Here is a 19,808-nt window from a genome sequence, read left to right on the forward strand (position 1 = left end):
CTTGTATTCGGTACCAAATACCTGACGGTGCCGATAATTGAATCAGTGCAAAAAAATAAAAAATAATAAATACATATAATAAAAACATAGATTTTTAATTATTAATAAATTCCAAAACAACACCATTAAATCAATTTGACATCGAAGTTCAAATATTAATGAGATTAGAAAGGTCTGACTGTCAGTATGAGACATCATTGTAAAAAATAACTTGGAATTTCAATGAAATAAATGTAAAAAACAAATGATAAATTACGTTGTTTATGTACAGTATAACCACTTTAACTGATATATGACATAAGTATTTCAAAATCCATCACGTTTCTGAAATATATATGTAAGTTCATCTTGTATTCATAAGAACCTTTATTAAGTTCTTGGACAGAAACGTATTTTCAGTAGTAGCAAATACCCACTAGATGGCAATACATTGTTTGTACTTGGACATTATTATAATGAATCCACAATGCAGGTCGAAATGTTACTTACAGCAAGAGCAATTTTAATATGTTGGACTTTGAGGATGGAGAACGTATCTACCTCAACTGACGAATCTATTATAATTAGGAAAGGTAATATTCATTTAATAAACCTTGCAAATTAGTTGGCGAACTTTTCAATACACTTTTGTAGTTCTAAAGGTTACTGACCAATCGGAACTAGTTTGGGTGTTGAGGCCCCACAACGAAAATGCCTATAGAACACGTCCCAAAGTCGCACAGATTCCAGCTACATGCTTTTTCGTCCGAGAAATGAATACATATTCATATGAAAGAAAATACTACAGATAACGATTGTGCAGTAACAAAGAAGAACTTTTTCTAATAAGATATGGATGCGTTGTGCGACAATTTGTCAAAATTAAAACAAGGTATAGGTCTAGATAATGGCCAGTGGTGGAGGGAACGAAAGAGGAGGTCTCCCACACCACTGTACCATAAAAAGTTATGGGGGTTCAAAGTTAATAAATATGTCAATTATAATACATTTCTAGGCATGTAAATATTTATATAGTCATTCTTAAACAATATTCAAAGGTAAAACTAATGAAAAATACATAAAAATATTGAGAAAGTTATATAAAACATTATTTAAATATCTTTATCAATAGGGTAGGTTACGTTAGGTTATTGGGTTTTGTTCAAGTGACCACCCTCTTTCGATCCCCCACTTCCACCCGCTTGAAAATAATTGTTTTATTGAATTTTATTTGAATTATACTGTATGAAAATTGTCAAAATAATCATCTTTCAACCCCCATAATTTTTTATGGGGATGAGACCGACGCAAATTTTTTATGGGGTTTTACTCAGGTGACCACCCTCTTTCGATCCCTCCTAGCCCTACCCCCGAAGGAGGTGGGGGCCATCATCTAACCCCCATAACTTTTTATGGAGGTGAGACCGCCACGAACTTTTTATGGTACAGTAGTGGGGGAGACCTCCTCTTTCGATCCGACCCACCCCCAAAGGGGGGCCATCATCTAGACCTTTACCCAAAACGGAAGAATTATTAGTTTATCATATTATCATTCTATTTTATGTTTCCTCCGAATACGTGCTTGGCCAAACCGCAAGAATGTAAATCAGATTTTCAATCTGTTAAGCTCAATAATAGGACGAAAATCCAAGCGTCAGGCAGCTTGTTGTCGATGATTTTTATTGACGATATGAAAGAGGAAAATCAAAAGCAATAAGAGGCAGCCAACCGAACCTCCTTCTTCGTAGCATTGCCTTGCGATTTCGCAACTCAAGAGCAACAACAACAACAAGTAAAATGTCAACGATTCGCATGAATCTAACTATGTAAAAGCAGTTACGACCGGCGAAACTCGACGCTGTTAAGCGAAGGAATAAAAAAAAAACAAAAACAGCGAGAGTATGTTCTGAATGCATGCCGCGAATAAAATAAAACGAAGGAATTCCAATGCTAGGCCTTTTTTTAACATCAATATTGAAAGAGTGTTTCATCCAGTCGTTTCAAATAGTTCAACATTTTATAAATCGTTCATTTAAACAAAATAGTATCATAAAAATACTTGATTTCACCTTAAATCGATTAATTCAAAAGATACTTAATATTTATTCTTCTCAGAAAGTTGTGGGGACTTCTTTTGTCCTAAACACCTATGAAAAAAATAGTTCTGAATCTTTCAAACACGAAAGAAAACGTTAAGAATTAAATGCCATATAGGACTTAAAAGTTTTTTAATTTAGGAAAACCAATAACCGACATTTCATCTTCAATTAAAGTTAATACATTTTGTTTTTTAGATGGTAAGTTCTGTGCTACAGGTACATACGCGTCATAGTACAAGTGTAATAAACATAAAAGTTTCCTATTTAATATTTTTCATTTCTTAACTACCATATACGTTAAAAAATAATCAATAGGATCGCCAGATTATGAACATTGCAAAACAGAAACCAGTAAATTAATGAAGGTTGAAAAGAATTTTCATTGACCTTAAAAGTCGTTATTTTGCAATTACTATTGCACCATTGTTGTAAATACTAAATATTTTTAATTGTTCCCCAGTCGTATTACATAGCTGGAGAGATGATTTATTCTATATTCACTTTCGGTACAAAAATGAACCTAATGCTTTTGTTTGTTTTGTAGTTAGTTTTCACATTCACTGTCCTCATCGGAATAAATATTACTGTCACCGGCATCAACAATTAGTTCTTCTGTTTGTATGTCTATTACTTGCTCATTATCTAGCATAACATTCAAATAAATCACATTAAACTCAATTATTACGCCTATTTCTTTTTTACATAAACTTTAACCGAATAAGTTAATTTTTTCAATTTAATTGATATGATAAGAATACTGAAGAAAGAGGGCTGTAAAACTGGTTACTCTTACCACCGCGCATCTACACCATTTTACAATTTCCGCCAGCTTCGAACGTCAGGCCTGTAGGTTCAGTGGTTTCCAATCTAATCTTCGTCACAGAAACTATAAGAAGAACTGGTGGTCAATCCCAGTTTATTTCTTTGGTAACCCATTTCTCCGTGACCTGTAAGGATTTCCACTAGAAGCCTGACCTTCTTTTTGCTGATGATGAGAATTTACTTAGGAAAGACGAAGGCCTCTGCCTTCATGTATATCCTGATTGCGTCTCCCAGTTCGAGTACATCTCTAAAGCAGTCCATCTCGCAATTTCCTGCTTGATGCCTCGATGAGACTACCGCAAATGCCAACAGCAGGTTTTGTGGGCAGTAAGGGGTTGCTGGGCACCAGCTTTCGCCAGGTCGTGTGCAAGCTCCTTTCCCTTTGTGCCGCTATGGCCCGGGATCCAGACGGAGCAAGACTATCCTGGTCCGGGTCGATAATCTGTTGAGGGCTTGGAAGCACTCCTCTAATAGCTTCGACTTTGTCGAATACTCTCCAAGGGTGTCTTAAGCAATTTTGCAGTCAGTGTTTAGGCGCACCAACCAGCAGCTATTATTTCTACCTCAAAATGGCAAAATGACCTACTTCAGCAGTTGTAAATGTCAATTTCCATAAGTAAACTATAGTTCTTCGTCACCCTGTATGGGCATTTTTCTCGAGGACGTGTCCTCTTTTGAGTAGAGGCTAATTTTGTACATTTATAGCGAGACTGGGAATTGTTCGTATTCCTCTCGATAGAAGAAACTATCACCAATTTAGAATGATTTAATCTCTATCACTTCGGGGTAGGAAATGCGCTATTTTCGAGAAAATCTACTACAAATTTTTATTATTGTAAGTTTTAACAAACAGCATCAAATCTAACAGTAAATTTCGAGGGTTTTAGCTTTAGGAATGTTGCCCAATCAGTATGCTATCAGATAATGGAAAGATTAAGGTCAAAAACTGAGAATATTTCTTTCCATATAACTCTAATAAGCAAAAGACAAAATTATCTAATTCATTCACAATTAAGTGAAAATTATAAACAATACTGCTAGTAAGGGATGTGTTTCGTCACCTTGTAAGGGCTCGTTTTCGGCAATATCCTGCTGATACTTATCAGTAGGGCAGAATAAAGCGGCACCACCAAAACTAATTAGCAGTGCATTTAGTTGAGATAAGAACGCATAGACGTTTGATTTGTGGACTTATATATTGAATTTACACCTACTGTACACCTTTACACTATATACATCGAATCTGAATCTTAAAGTTTTGAATTTCTGAAGTGAGTCTGAATAATGTTGTGAATCCTTTTGAGTCTCAATCTCTGAGTCTCTCTTTCGTGAGTCTCAATTTGAATCTGTGAGTCCGTGTGTCTTGTTGAGTCTGTGTTATACAGTAGATGTGGTGTCGGCACTTTTCGCATAAACTCACTTCACTTTATTAATCACTTTTATACGCATAAACACTTGCCTTTATGCACTAACGCTTTTTGAAGTAACTTACTTCAACCACAAACTTCTTAAGTACCGACTTCGCGATTAGTTTCACAATTAAACGTCTCCACTAGTTTCCGGATTTTGCACTGCATCCGGCTCGAAGGACCATTTATGTTTCCACTAGTTTCCGGATTTTGCACTGGATCCGGCTCGAAGGACCATTTATGTTTCCACTAGTTTCCGGAATTTGCACTGAATCCGGCTCGAAAGACCATTATGTTTCCACTAGTTTCCGGATTTTGCAACTCATCCGGCTCAAAGGACCAGTATGTTTCCACTAGTTTCCGGATTTTGCAACTCATCCGGCTCAAAGGACCAGGTGACGAAACAGGATGAGTGTAACGTAATAAAAAACGATTTGGAATTCACTCAACCTTTGTTGACATTTATAAATGTGTATGTATTAGACTTTTAATAATTACATATGCTTATTAGGACATTAAATACAACATTCGATAACGTAAACAGTTGTTTTTCGAGTTCATGCTATCGCGATTGCACTGTATTACTTAAATAAGATGAGAAGTGTGGGAGGAAAGAATTGGAACAGAACTGGTGTTCACAAATCGTAATAAACGTGACCGCAGCACCTAATTAGCGTGCTCCGCGTAGTAGAAGTGAAGCTGTGGGAAATTTACGGTCGATAACAAAAAGCTATATGTCAATCCAGCAGGCAGTTTTGTTACGCACTAACGAGCACGAGGATAAGCCATTTGTCGGGCGATAGGAAGAAAACAACTTTTTCAAACGCATTCCATAGGTGAAAGTAATATTTACAAAGATAAAAACTAACTATCTATGGAAAAGAATTCGGTCGCTTAGCAGGAAAACAACGACACGCGCTGAATTCTACACCACATTGTATTTTGTATACAGGTGGAATGTTATATTACGTTTCCTATCTATTGCAAATAAAAAAGAAATGTCTAATAGTATAAACATGACCACATAAACTCACAGGGATTAAGTGAATAGAGGCCCTGACTCTCATCCACGTTACTCTTACGGAACAAAAACGGGACTGCACAACTGTCCGAATTTTGAATCTTTTTATGTACCTATACAATTTCGATAAATTGTTTTTATAAGTCAAAGCGACTGAAGATATGCTGGAATTTAATTAATAATTACCTTGAATCCAGTTTTTTTTTAAGATCAGATCATGCTCTAAAGTGGTCAGGGGCAAGCTATTACATGGAGCTAGGGCTTACAATACCGGGATTCCAGGATACCGAATACCGGAATCCCGGACGATTTTTGTCCGTTATTAAAAACCGGTATTTATGTAAAAATACCGGTATTTTGGTATTACATTAGTTGATAAAAATTGAATTTATGCACAATACAAATCTAATTTAAAATATCAGGCACATTTATTACACATACCGAGCCGAGTATGGCACCATCGAGAAGCGGCGGGTCGGCAATTATGATAAATAAAAGATGAAATTACTTTGTTTTGAAAAAACAGGAACAAAAGGAACGTATTTACAAAATGTATATGATTTCTTAATGAGAATAGTGCCGACAAGTGTAGAATCAGAAAGAGCTTTTTCGGGGTTATATTTGTAGGAAAATTCGGACCTCGCTTGATTATGAAACGATTGATTGTTTATGTTTTTTAAGAGCATACTTTAATAAACAAAACGCAAGTCATTAATATTATTTCATAAGTACTTTCAATTTAATTATATTTTTTGCTTCTTTGATTATATAATACAATACGAGCCTATTATATGTAAAATGTAACATAAAATTTAATATGTACTTTTTTTTGTATCTATTTACTCCTACTCTCTATGTAATAAAATAAATAATATCTACTCATTTCAGAACAATATTTATTGGATTTCATATATTATTTGTTAACAAGTCAATATAACAACTGAGGTAAGTAAAAATACAACTAGTAAATTTTTTATTAATAATACCGGTTTTAATACTGGTATCCCGATATTTCAAATTTCAAATATCAAATACCGATATTCAGATTTTAGTTCGGTATTGTAAGCCCTACAAGGAGCCCTATTTTTTTAATAAATTCAAGCCCAGGGCCTTAAACTACAATGATTAAATATTATTTATCACAATTATCATAACCACCCCATAAAATGATCCTCAGGAAGATATTGGAGTTAAAATCGGCAAGACTACTGGGTAAATTTGCAATCAATGAAAGTAAAAAGAAAAACTTACATAGTGCTGGGGGTTATGGCCACCCATGGGCAACGCTACGCCCGTGGGATGTTGGGGAGAGAGAATCACATGACGAAGAGTTCCACTTTCGTCAACTATTTGTTGCACTACATGTCCCGGAGGTACCTGCACTGGCATGGCGATTGGCGGCGACGGATTCGTTGAGACCATAGGAACTGTTACCGGACCTTAAAAGAAAATGGAAATATTAGAAAGGAAACAACACAATACTGTTTTTAGAGATGGACCGGGTATCCGGTTTGGACTCGGTATCCGGCGGATTCGGCACTTTTTTCAAGATCCGACCGGGTACCAGAGAGAAAAAAGAAAAACACACACTTGTAATAATAATTATTCGCCCAGGTCCATCATTGGCACACGGTACGACGGTACAGATAATAAGAATGTAATGGTCTTCTCTTCGACCAGTTTAAGATTATTATAAGTATATAAGTATTCAGAATTCCAAATAGAATTTTCTCAATATCAGAACTGGGTAAAATGCCTCGATACTCAGGGGCCGCAAGTGCTGTCTATCCCCTACTGAAGTTCGTCTAATTCATATCATAACTTATTGTAGTTTGTAAGGTCCAGACTAAGTTTTTGAATGCTATTATTACCATGTAATGTCTAATATATATTCTCTAGTCACCCGATATTTTTTGTTTTGGTTTTCAATTCGAGTACATTTATAATTTTGTTTAAAAAAATCATTAACTATAAACATACTGAATTGTAAATGCAGTTTTTTGATAGATATGTGTTTACCGTTCAAAGGACCGCTTACAACCGTCTCCTAAATTGACAGTCTGGCAAGTGTCCAACTATGCAAGTAACATCTATGACATCTAACAGGTGCCTGTCCCCTTTTTAGCACTCACGGGAATAAGAAAACCTGCTAAGGCGCTACCTATCAGAAAGGTATTTGTTTATTAAATTGCCAAAAAATAGTCAGACTAGTGACAATATATGTATAAGAGTATTTTACATTCAAAATCTAAGACAAACGAATTCATCATATCTAGTTATATTTGTTTTTATACCATTGACTAGAGAAATAATATACAGAGTCCTCTTGAAAAGGATATGCGTAAATCGAAATTTATTTTTCAAATCAGATTAGTATATGCAATTAAATCAACTTTTATATTAAAAATTGTTTTTGGTTAACAGATTTGTGTGTGTGTATATGACGTTTTTGGTTTGAGTACCGCTTTAACTGGAAAATTTCCCATAGATATCCTTTTACCTTCATGTAGGTGCCATTTTATGGTCCATATTCGTCATGCAACGTTAAAATGGATATTATCAATTAATGATAAGACTTTTTATTACTGCAATTGTTTGCTTACAATACTACTACATTCATTCCGTTAATCATTAACATAATTAATTTTTTCTTCATCATCGCATGCCATGTAAACTGATAAACGATTAGGTCACAATGAATTGTTTGGTAATCACTGGTTAAGCGAATAAGATTGATTACAAAAAGTAATCGTTTTTGCTGAAAGAATGATTAGATCAATATTTTCTTAAACCGCCAGAATACATCCAAATGAGAAATTTTCAGTTGTTACCAGTGGCACAAAGTCATACAACACGTGATTACTCTTTCATATTTATTTTAAAATTTGTAACAAATCAGCGAAACCTCCTTTGATTAATTTCAATAAAAATGATTTCCGTATTCAGATTATATCTCAGAATTGGATTTCTGCTAAATAGCAATTTTATCAGCGCTGACCTATCAGAGGTTATCCAAAGAATGTACCGAAAACAAAACTCGGCAGTTTTTGTTATTGAAATAAACAACATAAATCACTCTTATTAGAATTTAATCATCCTAAATAAACAATCGCAGCTAGGAATTTTATGTAACCAATTTGCATAGTAGTACTAAATATCTTCGCAATTCCCTGAAACTAGAACATCCCACATCTTTAACTATTTATGAACAGTAATCTAATCTAGGTCTTCCTCTACCCCTCCTAACTCCCGTTTCTGCCTCTAATATGTCTCTGACCAGACCTTCATGTCTGAGAAGGTGTCCTACCAACCTATCTCGCTTATTTCTTATTGACTTCCATAGAGTCCTTTGTTCTCCTATTTTTTGAATACCTCTTCATTTCTAACCTTCTCTGTCTGTTACACCACATTTCAAACGCTTCTAACCTTTTCTTTTCCGCCGTGCCCACCGTCTATGTTTCGCACCTGTACAGCGCCGCGCTCCAAACATACACCTTTAACAATATTTTTCGAATTTCTACATTAACCGTCCAGAAGCATAGAAGTGACTTCTTTTAATTGAAGGCGACTCGACCCTGCGGTATCCTCTGCTTTATATCCCTCCTAGTCCATCCGTCTTGACCTATCTGACTTCCTAGATACCAAAAATCAGTCACTTCTTCTAATTTTTCATCTCCTATCTTTCCTTACATATAACACCCAATAGTTTCGGTATGGACGAAATCTGTTATATTTCTTCTTGGTGTCAACTACCACACAAGCAACTACTATGCTGAAATTTTAACAGAAATCTATCTCTAATTATAAAAAATAACGCTAAGAAGTACCCTTTTTAATCCTTAAACCGAATTAAATAAATATTACTGAGATTTCTTGTTCGACGTAGTTTCAAAATCAATTTATTTTGACCTGAGCTTCTGAGGCTTGTTTCTAATATCGTTTTCTTTTGTAAATGTTTGAGAATTCCGTTTTAACTACTTGCAAACAGTATAAACCCAGATTCGAACATTTATGTTTTTCTTTTTTCTAGTTTGACGCCCGTAATACTTTTTTTACGATTACATACTGTAGGTGTGTGTGCAAAGTAATGCATCGCATCAACATCTTACTCTTTCGCTACAATACCACAACACTAACTATAAAACGGGAACAACGACCGCGTTTTTTAAAAGAAAAGCAGTTTTGTACCGATTGTTGAGCCAACCAGAAATTTCTAACGCACATCATAGCGTATTGGTACGTAGGTATGCGTGAATAAGTGTAGGCAGATGTACGGTACATGTGTGCGTTTGCATATCTGTGTATGTGTACCATACGGCCATTGACTGCTTGTTAATATTATAGTGCGTTCCAACTATTTTTAGTTATGAGCAAAACTATCCGGAACGGCGAAATATTTGCACTAGTGTAATTTTCACGGGAAGTGCCATGACACGTTCTTACATACAGGATGGTACAGAATGGCATGGCCTAGAGCTTTGGACCATTGCACAGCATTCGGGAGGACATCGGATCGATTCCGGGTCAGTTTGCTCTAGTTCAAGTTCTTCTGAGGCTTTCTTGGCTCACTTAGGAACCAGATTTTCATTTTTATTCAAAGAGAATAAATGGAGGACTTCAAAGTTTAATGATATGTTTGGTTTCTAAACATTTCCCACATCCAATGATACAATATCGATCGAGAAATTGTTTGAGTTTGGTGAACTTTTGACTTATATTTTCCTTCTTGTCAAGAGTTTTGTTAGTGTGATGATGGATTAGAGTTGACTAACTCACATTGAGTTCCATCGCTCTAAACCGTTGTGTCAGTGGATTCACCTCATCAATCTCATCGGCCCAATTGCCCAACTTTTTCAAGTGACTGGAGGAGAGTTTGTATAAGTAAATCGGCCTTGACCTTCAATTTTCGAGACCGTTCAATGATACGTTGGTTTCTAATCATTTCCCACATCTAATGATACAATATCGATCGAAAAACTGTCTTTAAGTTTGGTAAACTTTTGACTAATATTTTCCTTTTAGTCAAGAGTTTTGTTGATGTGATGATACCATTAATCTTGCAGTTAAGCAAGTAAGAAGTCGTCATATTGTCCAAGTTAAGAAAAAAATCCAAAAATCTTTTAATGCGGTGTTTAAATGCGCAAATACCACAAAAAAAGCTTTAATAGCATTTAAACACGTTTTATATTTTGGTAAAGTGATATACTAAGGTGACAGATAAAATAAGTGAACGATTTCAAAGTCAGATAACTTATTCGTTTGTAATCATAGTATGAGATCAAATAACACTAAATAGAGAGAGAAACAAGGCTCTCTTTGATGGGTAACTGATAAAGTGCATGTAAACAACGAAACGCCACAGTTGAATAATGAAGATCAAAGTCCAAACTCAGGCACGTAGACACTCGTCCATTCACTTGAAAAAAAGTTGGAGAATTGGGAGAATTAGACCGAGGAGGTGAATCCGCCGATAAAACGGTTTATGGCCAAGAAGGTCAACATCATGCCATCAGATCAACAAAACAGGGATTAAAGACCAAAGCGCACCAATTCACATTGCCTTTCATAAGGTCAGATGATCATGGGGATTATACCAATTTTTAAACATTGGCATTCCATTATACACACAGAGACAAGTGTTTTTCGATCGATTTGAATGTGAGATTGTGAGATATGATTAGAAACCATTCAATTTAATTTTAATTATGTAAACCGTTATTGTGTTTCTCTATATTCTTTAGTGGGCAACAATTTTCGATTTAATTTTCGTTTCTGAAGCATGTAAATGTAAAATTTATGATGCCATTTGGAATCACTATTGTGAAATTAATAAATTGATAAGTTGGATAAAACAAGTAGAAAAAACGCGTGTCTCGAATAAAATTATATACGATGGGAGAATTCGAATGAGGTTCTTCAGCTTCCTGCTTTCAATTGACATTATATTTTGTAACACTTCGGGTAAGAAACCCAACAACTTTTCGGAAGAAGACGAAGAAAAAGCGTAGCTGACGTAAATGGTGCGGTGAAAAGAAGTTGACTGTTTTGCTGAGTGCAACGAGTGGGTTTTATTTCTGGCCGATTTCGTTTATTTATAATATAGTCACGAAGAATGCACTAGAAGGACATTCGTTCACTATTTACGGACGTGGGAGAGCTCATACTAAATTAATTAACATCAGTTTCTTGTTTCTTGGAACTTTGAGAGACGTTACTGAAAGTAATGGCAAAGATAATTAATTTTCAATTGGTTAGTATTATGAATTGTTAAATGAAATGTTGAATCGTTGTTGTAGAACAAAAGCCTGTTATTATTTTTAAAAACATTTTTATTGTCCACTACTACCGTATCGTTACACTTTGGCTTCATTCGGTGTATGAAACACAATTACAAATAAATCCACATGATGAAGTCACGGTATGGCGAAACGGTCGTAAGCAACAACAATAATTTTGAAACTCATAAAACTATTTTCTTCCATCATATTAAATGAATCTGAAGCATTCACAGGCTTAAAAACATCATCATCATCATCATCATAGGGTCGTCAGTCCTAAGACTGGTTGGACACGTACCTCCACTTTTTCCTATCCTGAGCTAAACTTCGCATTTCCCCAAAACTAGAACATCCCACATCCTTAACTATTTGCGAACAGTAATCTAATCTAGGTCTACCTCTACCCCTCCTAACTCCTGTTTCTGCCTCTAATATGTCTCTGACTAGACCTTCATGCCTGAGATGGTGTCCTACCAAAATCTATCTCGCCTATTTTTTATTGACTTCCATAGAGTCCTCTGTTTTCCTATTCTTAAAACAGTGGATGTTTAATTTTTGACCAGTCGGAAAAATTAGTTATCATGTGGAAACGTTCTCGAGCCTTCTAAAAAATTCTAAAACATTGTCAAACCCTGCAGATGTGGGGCATTCTATAACGTTCTGACGTGGAAACTCAATTACCACCTCCACTACTGAAGGCCTTTGAGGCGATTGTTTTTTAACCCGCATATCTTTAAAACCAACGTTGTCACCAAATTTGAAACCAACGGGGGATGAAAGGCTATGAAACCATGTAACCCTCATGAAGCTGCGGGATTCGGTCGAGGAGCTTTAATGGCATATACAAACAAATTACGCTTTCTAATAACATACATATTGATATATTGATTACATAGTTGTGTACGTACAGTTAAATTATTACAGCGTATTAAAGGTTCAATTAGAGAATATCGTCGTTTGCTTTAAGCCAATCGCAAAGCGGCTTTACTTCCTTAATGTTTGCCCGCATTACTTTTGCTAATTGGCAAGGCCGCATACCAATCTCGGACAAATATGACTGGCATGTCGATTGGTTTTGTTAGTCGATTAATGTCGGTAAAATTTAGAGAAAATCGTGCCGAAGAAGTGGCACATCCTCCTCTGGAAGGACGTTTTGTTCGTTTTGTTCAACGGTATTAACCGTTCAAGTATGCGTAACTAGTGCTGAATGGCATCAAAGTTTAGTCGAACATTTTGCGGTTTCTATTTTGCAGCTGTGGCTATTACGTACCACGTAAACTGGCACATTTTGCAAGTTTAGAGGGTGATATCGTATAAATAGTTGAAAATGTTATACACAATGTTTGAATATAATAAAAATTTATGGGGTGCTTGAGATTACTATCGAATTCCGAGGAACACCATGCAGGTACATGACGATATCACTAAACAGGGGAAATGATCGGAATCTTGATAGTAGGAGATGTGTGATGGAGAACTTCGCAGAACTGGCCTCGCCTGTTACACTCAACGAAAGGGCAGAGGTAGCCCGGCCGACATAAATGTCAAAGGTCAGAGGAAGGTGGCGATCCCATAAACCCGAGTGCCAGAGTGCAAGTAATCCGTCTGGGAGAGGGATTTACTCCTTGTACATCTGATCAGTGATGGAAGTTGCTAAAGGAGTAGTCCCAGAATTAATCGGTTTCACATATAGATGGCAATAGTTATTAAAATATAACGACTGTGGTAGACAGTACCAACCTTGGTAAGATTAACGATAAGTTTCAAGTTTCCATCTCTACAAGGAACAGTCAAAATAATGGACTAAAAAGGGTGAATCGGCTCCAAAGAAGGTAAAGACGTTTCTATCTGCAGGCAAGGTTATAACTTCAGTTTTTTTACGATGCGCATAGTATAATTTTCATTGATTATCTTGAAAAAGGCAAAACCATCAACGGCGAGTATAATGTGAACTAACTGCAGCGTTTGAGTGATGAAATTATGGAACAAAAGCTGCATCTAACAAGAAAGAAAGTCTTGTTCCACTACGAAAATGTGTCATACATCCGTTATGGCCAAAATCAATGATCAAATACGAATTACTTCCTCATGCACCCTATTCCCCACATTTAGCCCCTGCAGACTTTCTCTTTCCGAACTTGAAGAAATGACTCGATGGTAAGAGATTTGCCAACGATGAAAAGGCTAAGATGGCTATTTTGAGGGTTCGTCGTTTCTTACTATAAATACAGCATCTAAGCTTTTCAATACCGCTGAGAAATGTATTAAATTAAATGGAGACCATGTTGAGAAATAAAGTATATGCTATTTTTTTTGTGTTTTCTTTGTCAGGTCGATTAATTTTGGGACTTCCATCATACTAAGGGGGCTTAGGTGGGGAATTTTCCTGTCTACCGTCTGAGGTTGGACTGGAGAAGAGGCGGAAAGACATAAGCACTTCACCGAGTGACCGAAATCCATTTCTGATTAACTTTTTGGAATATATTTTTTTCTTTGATCCATCATATCCATTTTCTTTCGCCACGCTGCGTCGCTCCCACCGTCCACGTTTCACACCCTTCCTAGTAGGCAATCTTTTTTCGACGACTTCTAGGTTTTTCTAATTCACAGGGGGTAACAACTGTTACCTATTAGTTAAATACATATACATATATGCATGCATAAGTGCTTTGTAACAATGCAGCAGCTAGTTGATTCTTGTGGATCGGGAAGTACCGCACGGTATGCCCTCTTCATGGACATGCATGCATAAGTAATAAACATGCACCAGGTACACGTACCATGTGACCGCACAAACGACCTTGACGGGGCATTGTTCGCACGCTGTTGACCTTCTGTTGGAGTCACAGTGCCGCTCGTCGACGGTGACTATGGCCAACAACTCACGAACCCAGCAAGCTCGTTGTTATTTGTTATTAACCAAGTGGTCGAGGTTTATTATAAATTATAATTTAAAGCACATATGTATTAATTATCACCTTTATCAGAATTATTTTATGATTCACAGCAAAAGAAAACCAACAAAAGATTGCCTAGAGACAGTATTATTATAGATATCGTTTATGATGACGTTGAAGAGGACTTATGAGGACTTCGTTATAACCGTATGTCGCTATTTCCAAACATCTCATAATATAATATTCAAAAATATGGTACAAAACAAAAGAAATCCTCAACCCACAAATTTTGCACACAACTTATTACATAAGTTGAACTATTTACATTTCTAACAAAAAATCTGGTTTTTTCGTTGGTTTTTGTAATTTTTAGTTATCGAAAAATATTTCGGGAATTCCCCTAGGTAACTCGATACACTTCCCCGGGAAAATCTATCGGTATAATATTTGATCTATATTTCAGTATTTCATTATTTCAGTTCGAGACTGAAATTTCATGGTAATAATTACTACTTCGTTCTGGTAGGTAAATATTTAGGAGAAATATAATTTTTGGTTTTCTGAATTTTCCCTGTTTCAGATCAGTCTCAGGGATAAAATGAAAAATCAAATGAATTAAGTTTTAATCCAAGCAAAACCAATAATTTCATAAAATTTTCTTCTTTTCTTTCTACAAAATCTAGAAACTTCCAGTAAAGGTTCAAGATTTTCAGTACAGGTTTTAATGAGGTGAAGTTTTGCTACTAAAGCTTAAGAAAAAAAGCATTTTAATTTTTCTTCTTTTCCAAATTTTAAACCCCACAGATATTCGGTTTTTTACGACACTCTAATGTACCTAAGTACATACTATAAAACATTTATTTAAATAACTTGTCTAATGTCTCAGCCTGACTAGGTACTTACTTCAATTCAAATTGACAAATTATTCTAATCAATAAGACACTCCTTGCAATAATGAAATAAATATATTATGAATTATTTCGATTGTTGTCTATCATTAATGATTTACAACAAAAATACATACAGTGCATTAATAAAAAATATTATACAATTCTGACCGATCGTGGGTGATGATTTATAACAGATACAGTATATTTGTATCAGCTTTGCTAATCAGAATAATTAATTTACGTATTCAATGGTTTTTTTATTTTATTTCAATTGGCTACACTTCATAATCGATTTTACCTTTAATCGATTCGAAAAAGATATCAATTTGGGAGCAAATGTAAATAAAAAAATTGTTTCAAACTTCAATAAGTGCGCGCCTAGCTTTCAAATAAATAGTTAATACCTAAATAACTACGTTTTTTTAACGCAAGACAAAAGTTAATTTTCGTATTTAAGTGTTTAATCAAGACAATAACATTTAATTGTTTATTTGAGTAATAAGTTTTCTTTTAAACTAAGAAGTAAATTTATACTTATTATGTTGCCGCTCTTTTATTGCAGATTTAAAAAGTAACAGTGATAGTCCGCATGTCGCTATTCTACTACAGAGGGAACTTTCGCGACGCTGGTTCTGTTCTCTTTAATGTTCGGAATCAAGCAACTCATCACAAAACGGGTAAGCGTGTATTTCGGCCGGTTATTGGTTAATTCTGATAGTATTGCGGTTATTTAATAATGCTTAATTATTGTAGTATTTGATTATTAGTTGTATCGTTTAATTCGTCGTAGGTAGAAATCGTCTCACCGTATAAATTGATCGTATAAAAAGTGAATGATTAGAAGAATCAACCGCAGGTTATGTCTGTACAGCAAGGTAAGAGAAAAAACTGATTTATGCATTTATACCTATATTTCTGTAGAAAAGTATGATAATATTAATTAATAATCCTGGTCGTCATTCAATTTTTATGGCCCTTTATAAACTAAGGAATTAATTATTTACCTACATTTCATTCTATGAAATAAAGAGTTACGACTATAAAAGATGCGCATGAGTGCAGGCAGGTCTGCACCTGCAAAGCTAGGTATTTACTTAGGCATGCCGGAACAGTGCCATTTATAGCTCTGCTATTCTTTAATTGAATTTCACTGTTGAGTAATCATATTATACAATATTTTTACATTTTTTATTTTAATGGGAATAATTTCTCATTAGCTATTTTTAATTGGCATGTTAATTATATAATACGGAATATATTATAAAAAAATAAATAATTGAACAGATTTCTAGGGGTGTTACAATGAATAGGTACCAAAAATGAGCCAATTCACGTGATGGAACCGGTTAATACGTGTTCAGCATTTTTTAATTTGTTTTATTAAGGTATTGGAGTTTAGGCCACAGATTGGGAAGGTTATCCTGTCTTAAATTAATCAGAGCAACCTTCCCAACCTTCAAGAGAGAATGTATTTATACAGCTTATGCCAAACGGCTATTAAACGAATTACATTTTTTGGCATAACAAAATTAGCAGGAAAAAATATAAACTCTAGGATAGTTAGCCGCAAATTAACCATTGAAGCAAAAAATTAGCCGCGACCAGGGAAACCCAAAACCAATTTACATGCCAACTTCAAACGAACCGATCTCATAATTAGCAGCTAATTTACCGTTGACATTGTAGATTAGATACTAACCAGAGGGTTCGATACTTTTTCGCAAAATAGCGTCATTATTCGATCTATATGGCTCGACAACCGTTACAGTATCGAATGAGACACTCTAAATCGAGCTTGAAACTTGCTGTGAAAATTTGACAAGCGAAAAAACTTCGTTTGAAGTTGGCATGTAAATTGGTTTCTGGGTTTTCCAGGATTAAACCTATTGGTATGTTATTTGCGAAAGATTTTCAGGAAGCTTCAACCCCGATTTAGAATACCTACTTACTATTATTAAAGCAGTTGTGAGGCCGTTTAGATCAAAAAATTTTGAAAAAAAAATCGCAACCGTTAGTAGTCTACAATGTCAGCGGTTAATTAATGGCTAATTATGAGCCTAGCCTATCTAGAATTTTCCTAACCTAACCGATTTTACAATTTCCGCATGCTTCAAATAAACTGGTTTTCGGATTTCCCTGCTAATTTTTGGCTTTCACGGTTAACTTGCGGATAATGATCCCATAGTTCATATTTTTGCCTGCTGATTTCCTATGTCAACTTCAAAAACAATAAGTTAGCATGCAAACTAATTTTCGAGTTTCCAAGCTAGTTTTTGACATAATAGTTAATTTGCGGTTAATTATTCCATGGTTTATATTTTTGGCTGCTAATTTTGCCATGCCAATTTCAACGAGTTGGGAATTACCCCATTTCTGCCAGGAGCTGTAACATCCTGTAAAGCAACCCAATTTTTTATCTTTTGCGTTATTATGTATACCCCTATTGCATATGTATTCAATGATTATGCATAGGTAATAGTTTTTATTAGCAGTAAAAAGAACTATTTTATGTAGGTACCCAGGTAGCTATTACTTAACCGTGATTATTTAGACTGCTACAACTTTCTAATTGTAGTGGTTTAAGTACCTATTTAGGAATTTTCAATAAGTCAACGTTTTACTCGTACGTTAAGGTAATTGAATTAATGATAATGTGGGAGACGTACAAACAAGCTTCTTACACATCATACAACTAACAATTGATTACATTTCATAATTTCGATTGAAATTTACAATCGCTGGTCGTTATGTTTTATGTACCTATAAGAAGATTGCTTTATTAACCATTCAATTCCTTGAAGAAGCATTTAATCTATTAGCGAAACGAAATAAGTATCGTTACCTGAACGATTTCTGAGTAAGTCGGTCAGTTTATTGGTAAGCTTTAGCGAGGAATACGGAAATAATTGTAGATGATATTTTTAAACTATTTTAGTTATTTTTAATGGGGAGGTATTTAATTTTCTAATGTATACCCCTTGACAAATTTTATAGTCCAACCGCCTTCGTCTTTTACTTTAACATTCGGTCAGTAGATAGGCTATGACAGTTCGGCCTCAAAATCCCATGTATTTTCTTATGAAGGTTCATTTTCGTCCTTTTTCGATCATTTTACCCCCTCCACTCGTACTTCGACGTCAGGGTCGTCAACCATCTTTGACAGCTGTCATCGCCGGCCATCTTTGACATCTGTCATTGCCGGTCATCTTTGACATCTGTCATCGCCGGTCATCTTTGACAGCCGCCATCGTGAACCATCTTTGATAGCTGTCAAAGATGGTTGACGGCCCTGACGTTAGAGTACGAGTGGAGGGGGTAAAACGGTCGAAAAAATACAAAATACATGGGATTTTGAGGTCGAACTGTCATAGCCTATCTACTTCGGTCTATTCCAGTGGCGTAGTCTCGGGGGACCTTTGGGACTTTAATCCCAGGTTATTCCTTACAACCTCCTTTTCATATCTGTAAAGTCTCGTCGAAATTAATTCAGCCATTTTGAAGATTGACATGTGATCACAGACACTTCTATTTTATTAATGATAATGAGGACTTTTTACCTTAACCCTCCCCCTCATTTGACAAATCTTGGTCACCGGTCTAATTCATTTAATTGAACGATATGCCTGTTCGGAGCTTATAAAAAGAAAAGAGTGTCGGTATTCATAAGGTGCGTAGGCAGTTTGTTCAGGAATGATGAAGTGTGGCGTTTGGCATAACAGAATACGAACATTTCACTTGGCTCGTGCTTATCCTTTGCCATCTGACACGACACAATTAGAATTTCTGTTAATTTCGTGACACGACCGTTCCACTTCCGTCGTACTTATTTGGAACTCGCGATTGTAAAAATAAACCTATCTACCTATATTCTTTTGTTATTACGCGGCGATTACATAGCATAAAGAGTAAGTACCGCACACAATTCATTTTTTAATTAGACATTTGCATGCCTATCTAAAATATCCATTTATTAAGACAACGGGGACTGCGAACTCACGACTTTTGAGATGAACCCTGATAATACAATTAAACTTTTAGATCGTCATTGTAAAGGTTAAAATTTTGTTAGAAAGTTTGAAATGTAATGGACTTTTGTTTGTATATCAACAACGCAAACAACGAATTTGTTATATGAAAAATTTTTGGTGCATTTCTCGGTGTGACTTTTTGCATGTAATAATCTATAATCTATTAATTAAAATATGGAAAAATCGGGGTCAATATATCTTAAAACCATTGAAATGAAACATAGTTATAAAACGTGTGATTCGAAAGACTTTACATTAGACATTAATATAAACTGATTTTCTTTGGTGCTATCGACACAAGAACTGTTAACTGAAAGCCCAAAGGATCTTCAGGGTTCAATTATGACCTATGCTAACAGGACCTTTAGTTCATTTCACCTACATA

The 19,808-nt window shown here is 35.3% G+C and overlaps 1 protein-coding gene and 1 long non-coding RNA gene across 6 annotated transcripts in view; one reads left to right on the plus strand and one right to left on the minus strand.

Annotated features, from left to right (window-relative positions):
- Positions 1–19,808, minus strand: part of LOC108737491 (fibronectin type-III domain-containing protein 3A) — a 147,167-nt gene that overhangs the window by 22,840 nt on the left and 104,519 nt on the right. For all 5 annotated transcript variants that reach the window (XM_018470356.1, XM_018470354.1, XM_018470355.1 and 2 more), the window contains one exon: positions 6,582–6,769. In XM_018470356.1, the coding sequence (XP_018325858.1) occupies positions 6,582–6,769 (188 nt within the window). The remainder of the gene's footprint in view (positions 1–6,581; positions 6,770–19,808) is intronic.
- Positions 15,952–19,808, plus strand: part of LOC108737494 — a 131,417-nt gene continuing 127,560 nt past the window's right edge. The window contains exon 1 of the long non-coding RNA XR_001937863.1: positions 15,952–16,270. This is a non-coding gene — a long non-coding RNA (uncharacterized LOC108737494). The remainder of the gene's footprint in view (positions 16,271–19,808) is intronic.

The sequence above is a fragment of the Agrilus planipennis genome, unplaced genomic scaffold (assembly GCF_000699045.2).
Source record: "Agrilus planipennis isolate EAB-ADULT unplaced genomic scaffold, Apla_2.0 scaffold117, whole genome shotgun sequence".
NCBI classification, from domain to species: domain Eukaryota; kingdom Metazoa; phylum Arthropoda; class Insecta; order Coleoptera; family Buprestidae; genus Agrilus; species Agrilus planipennis.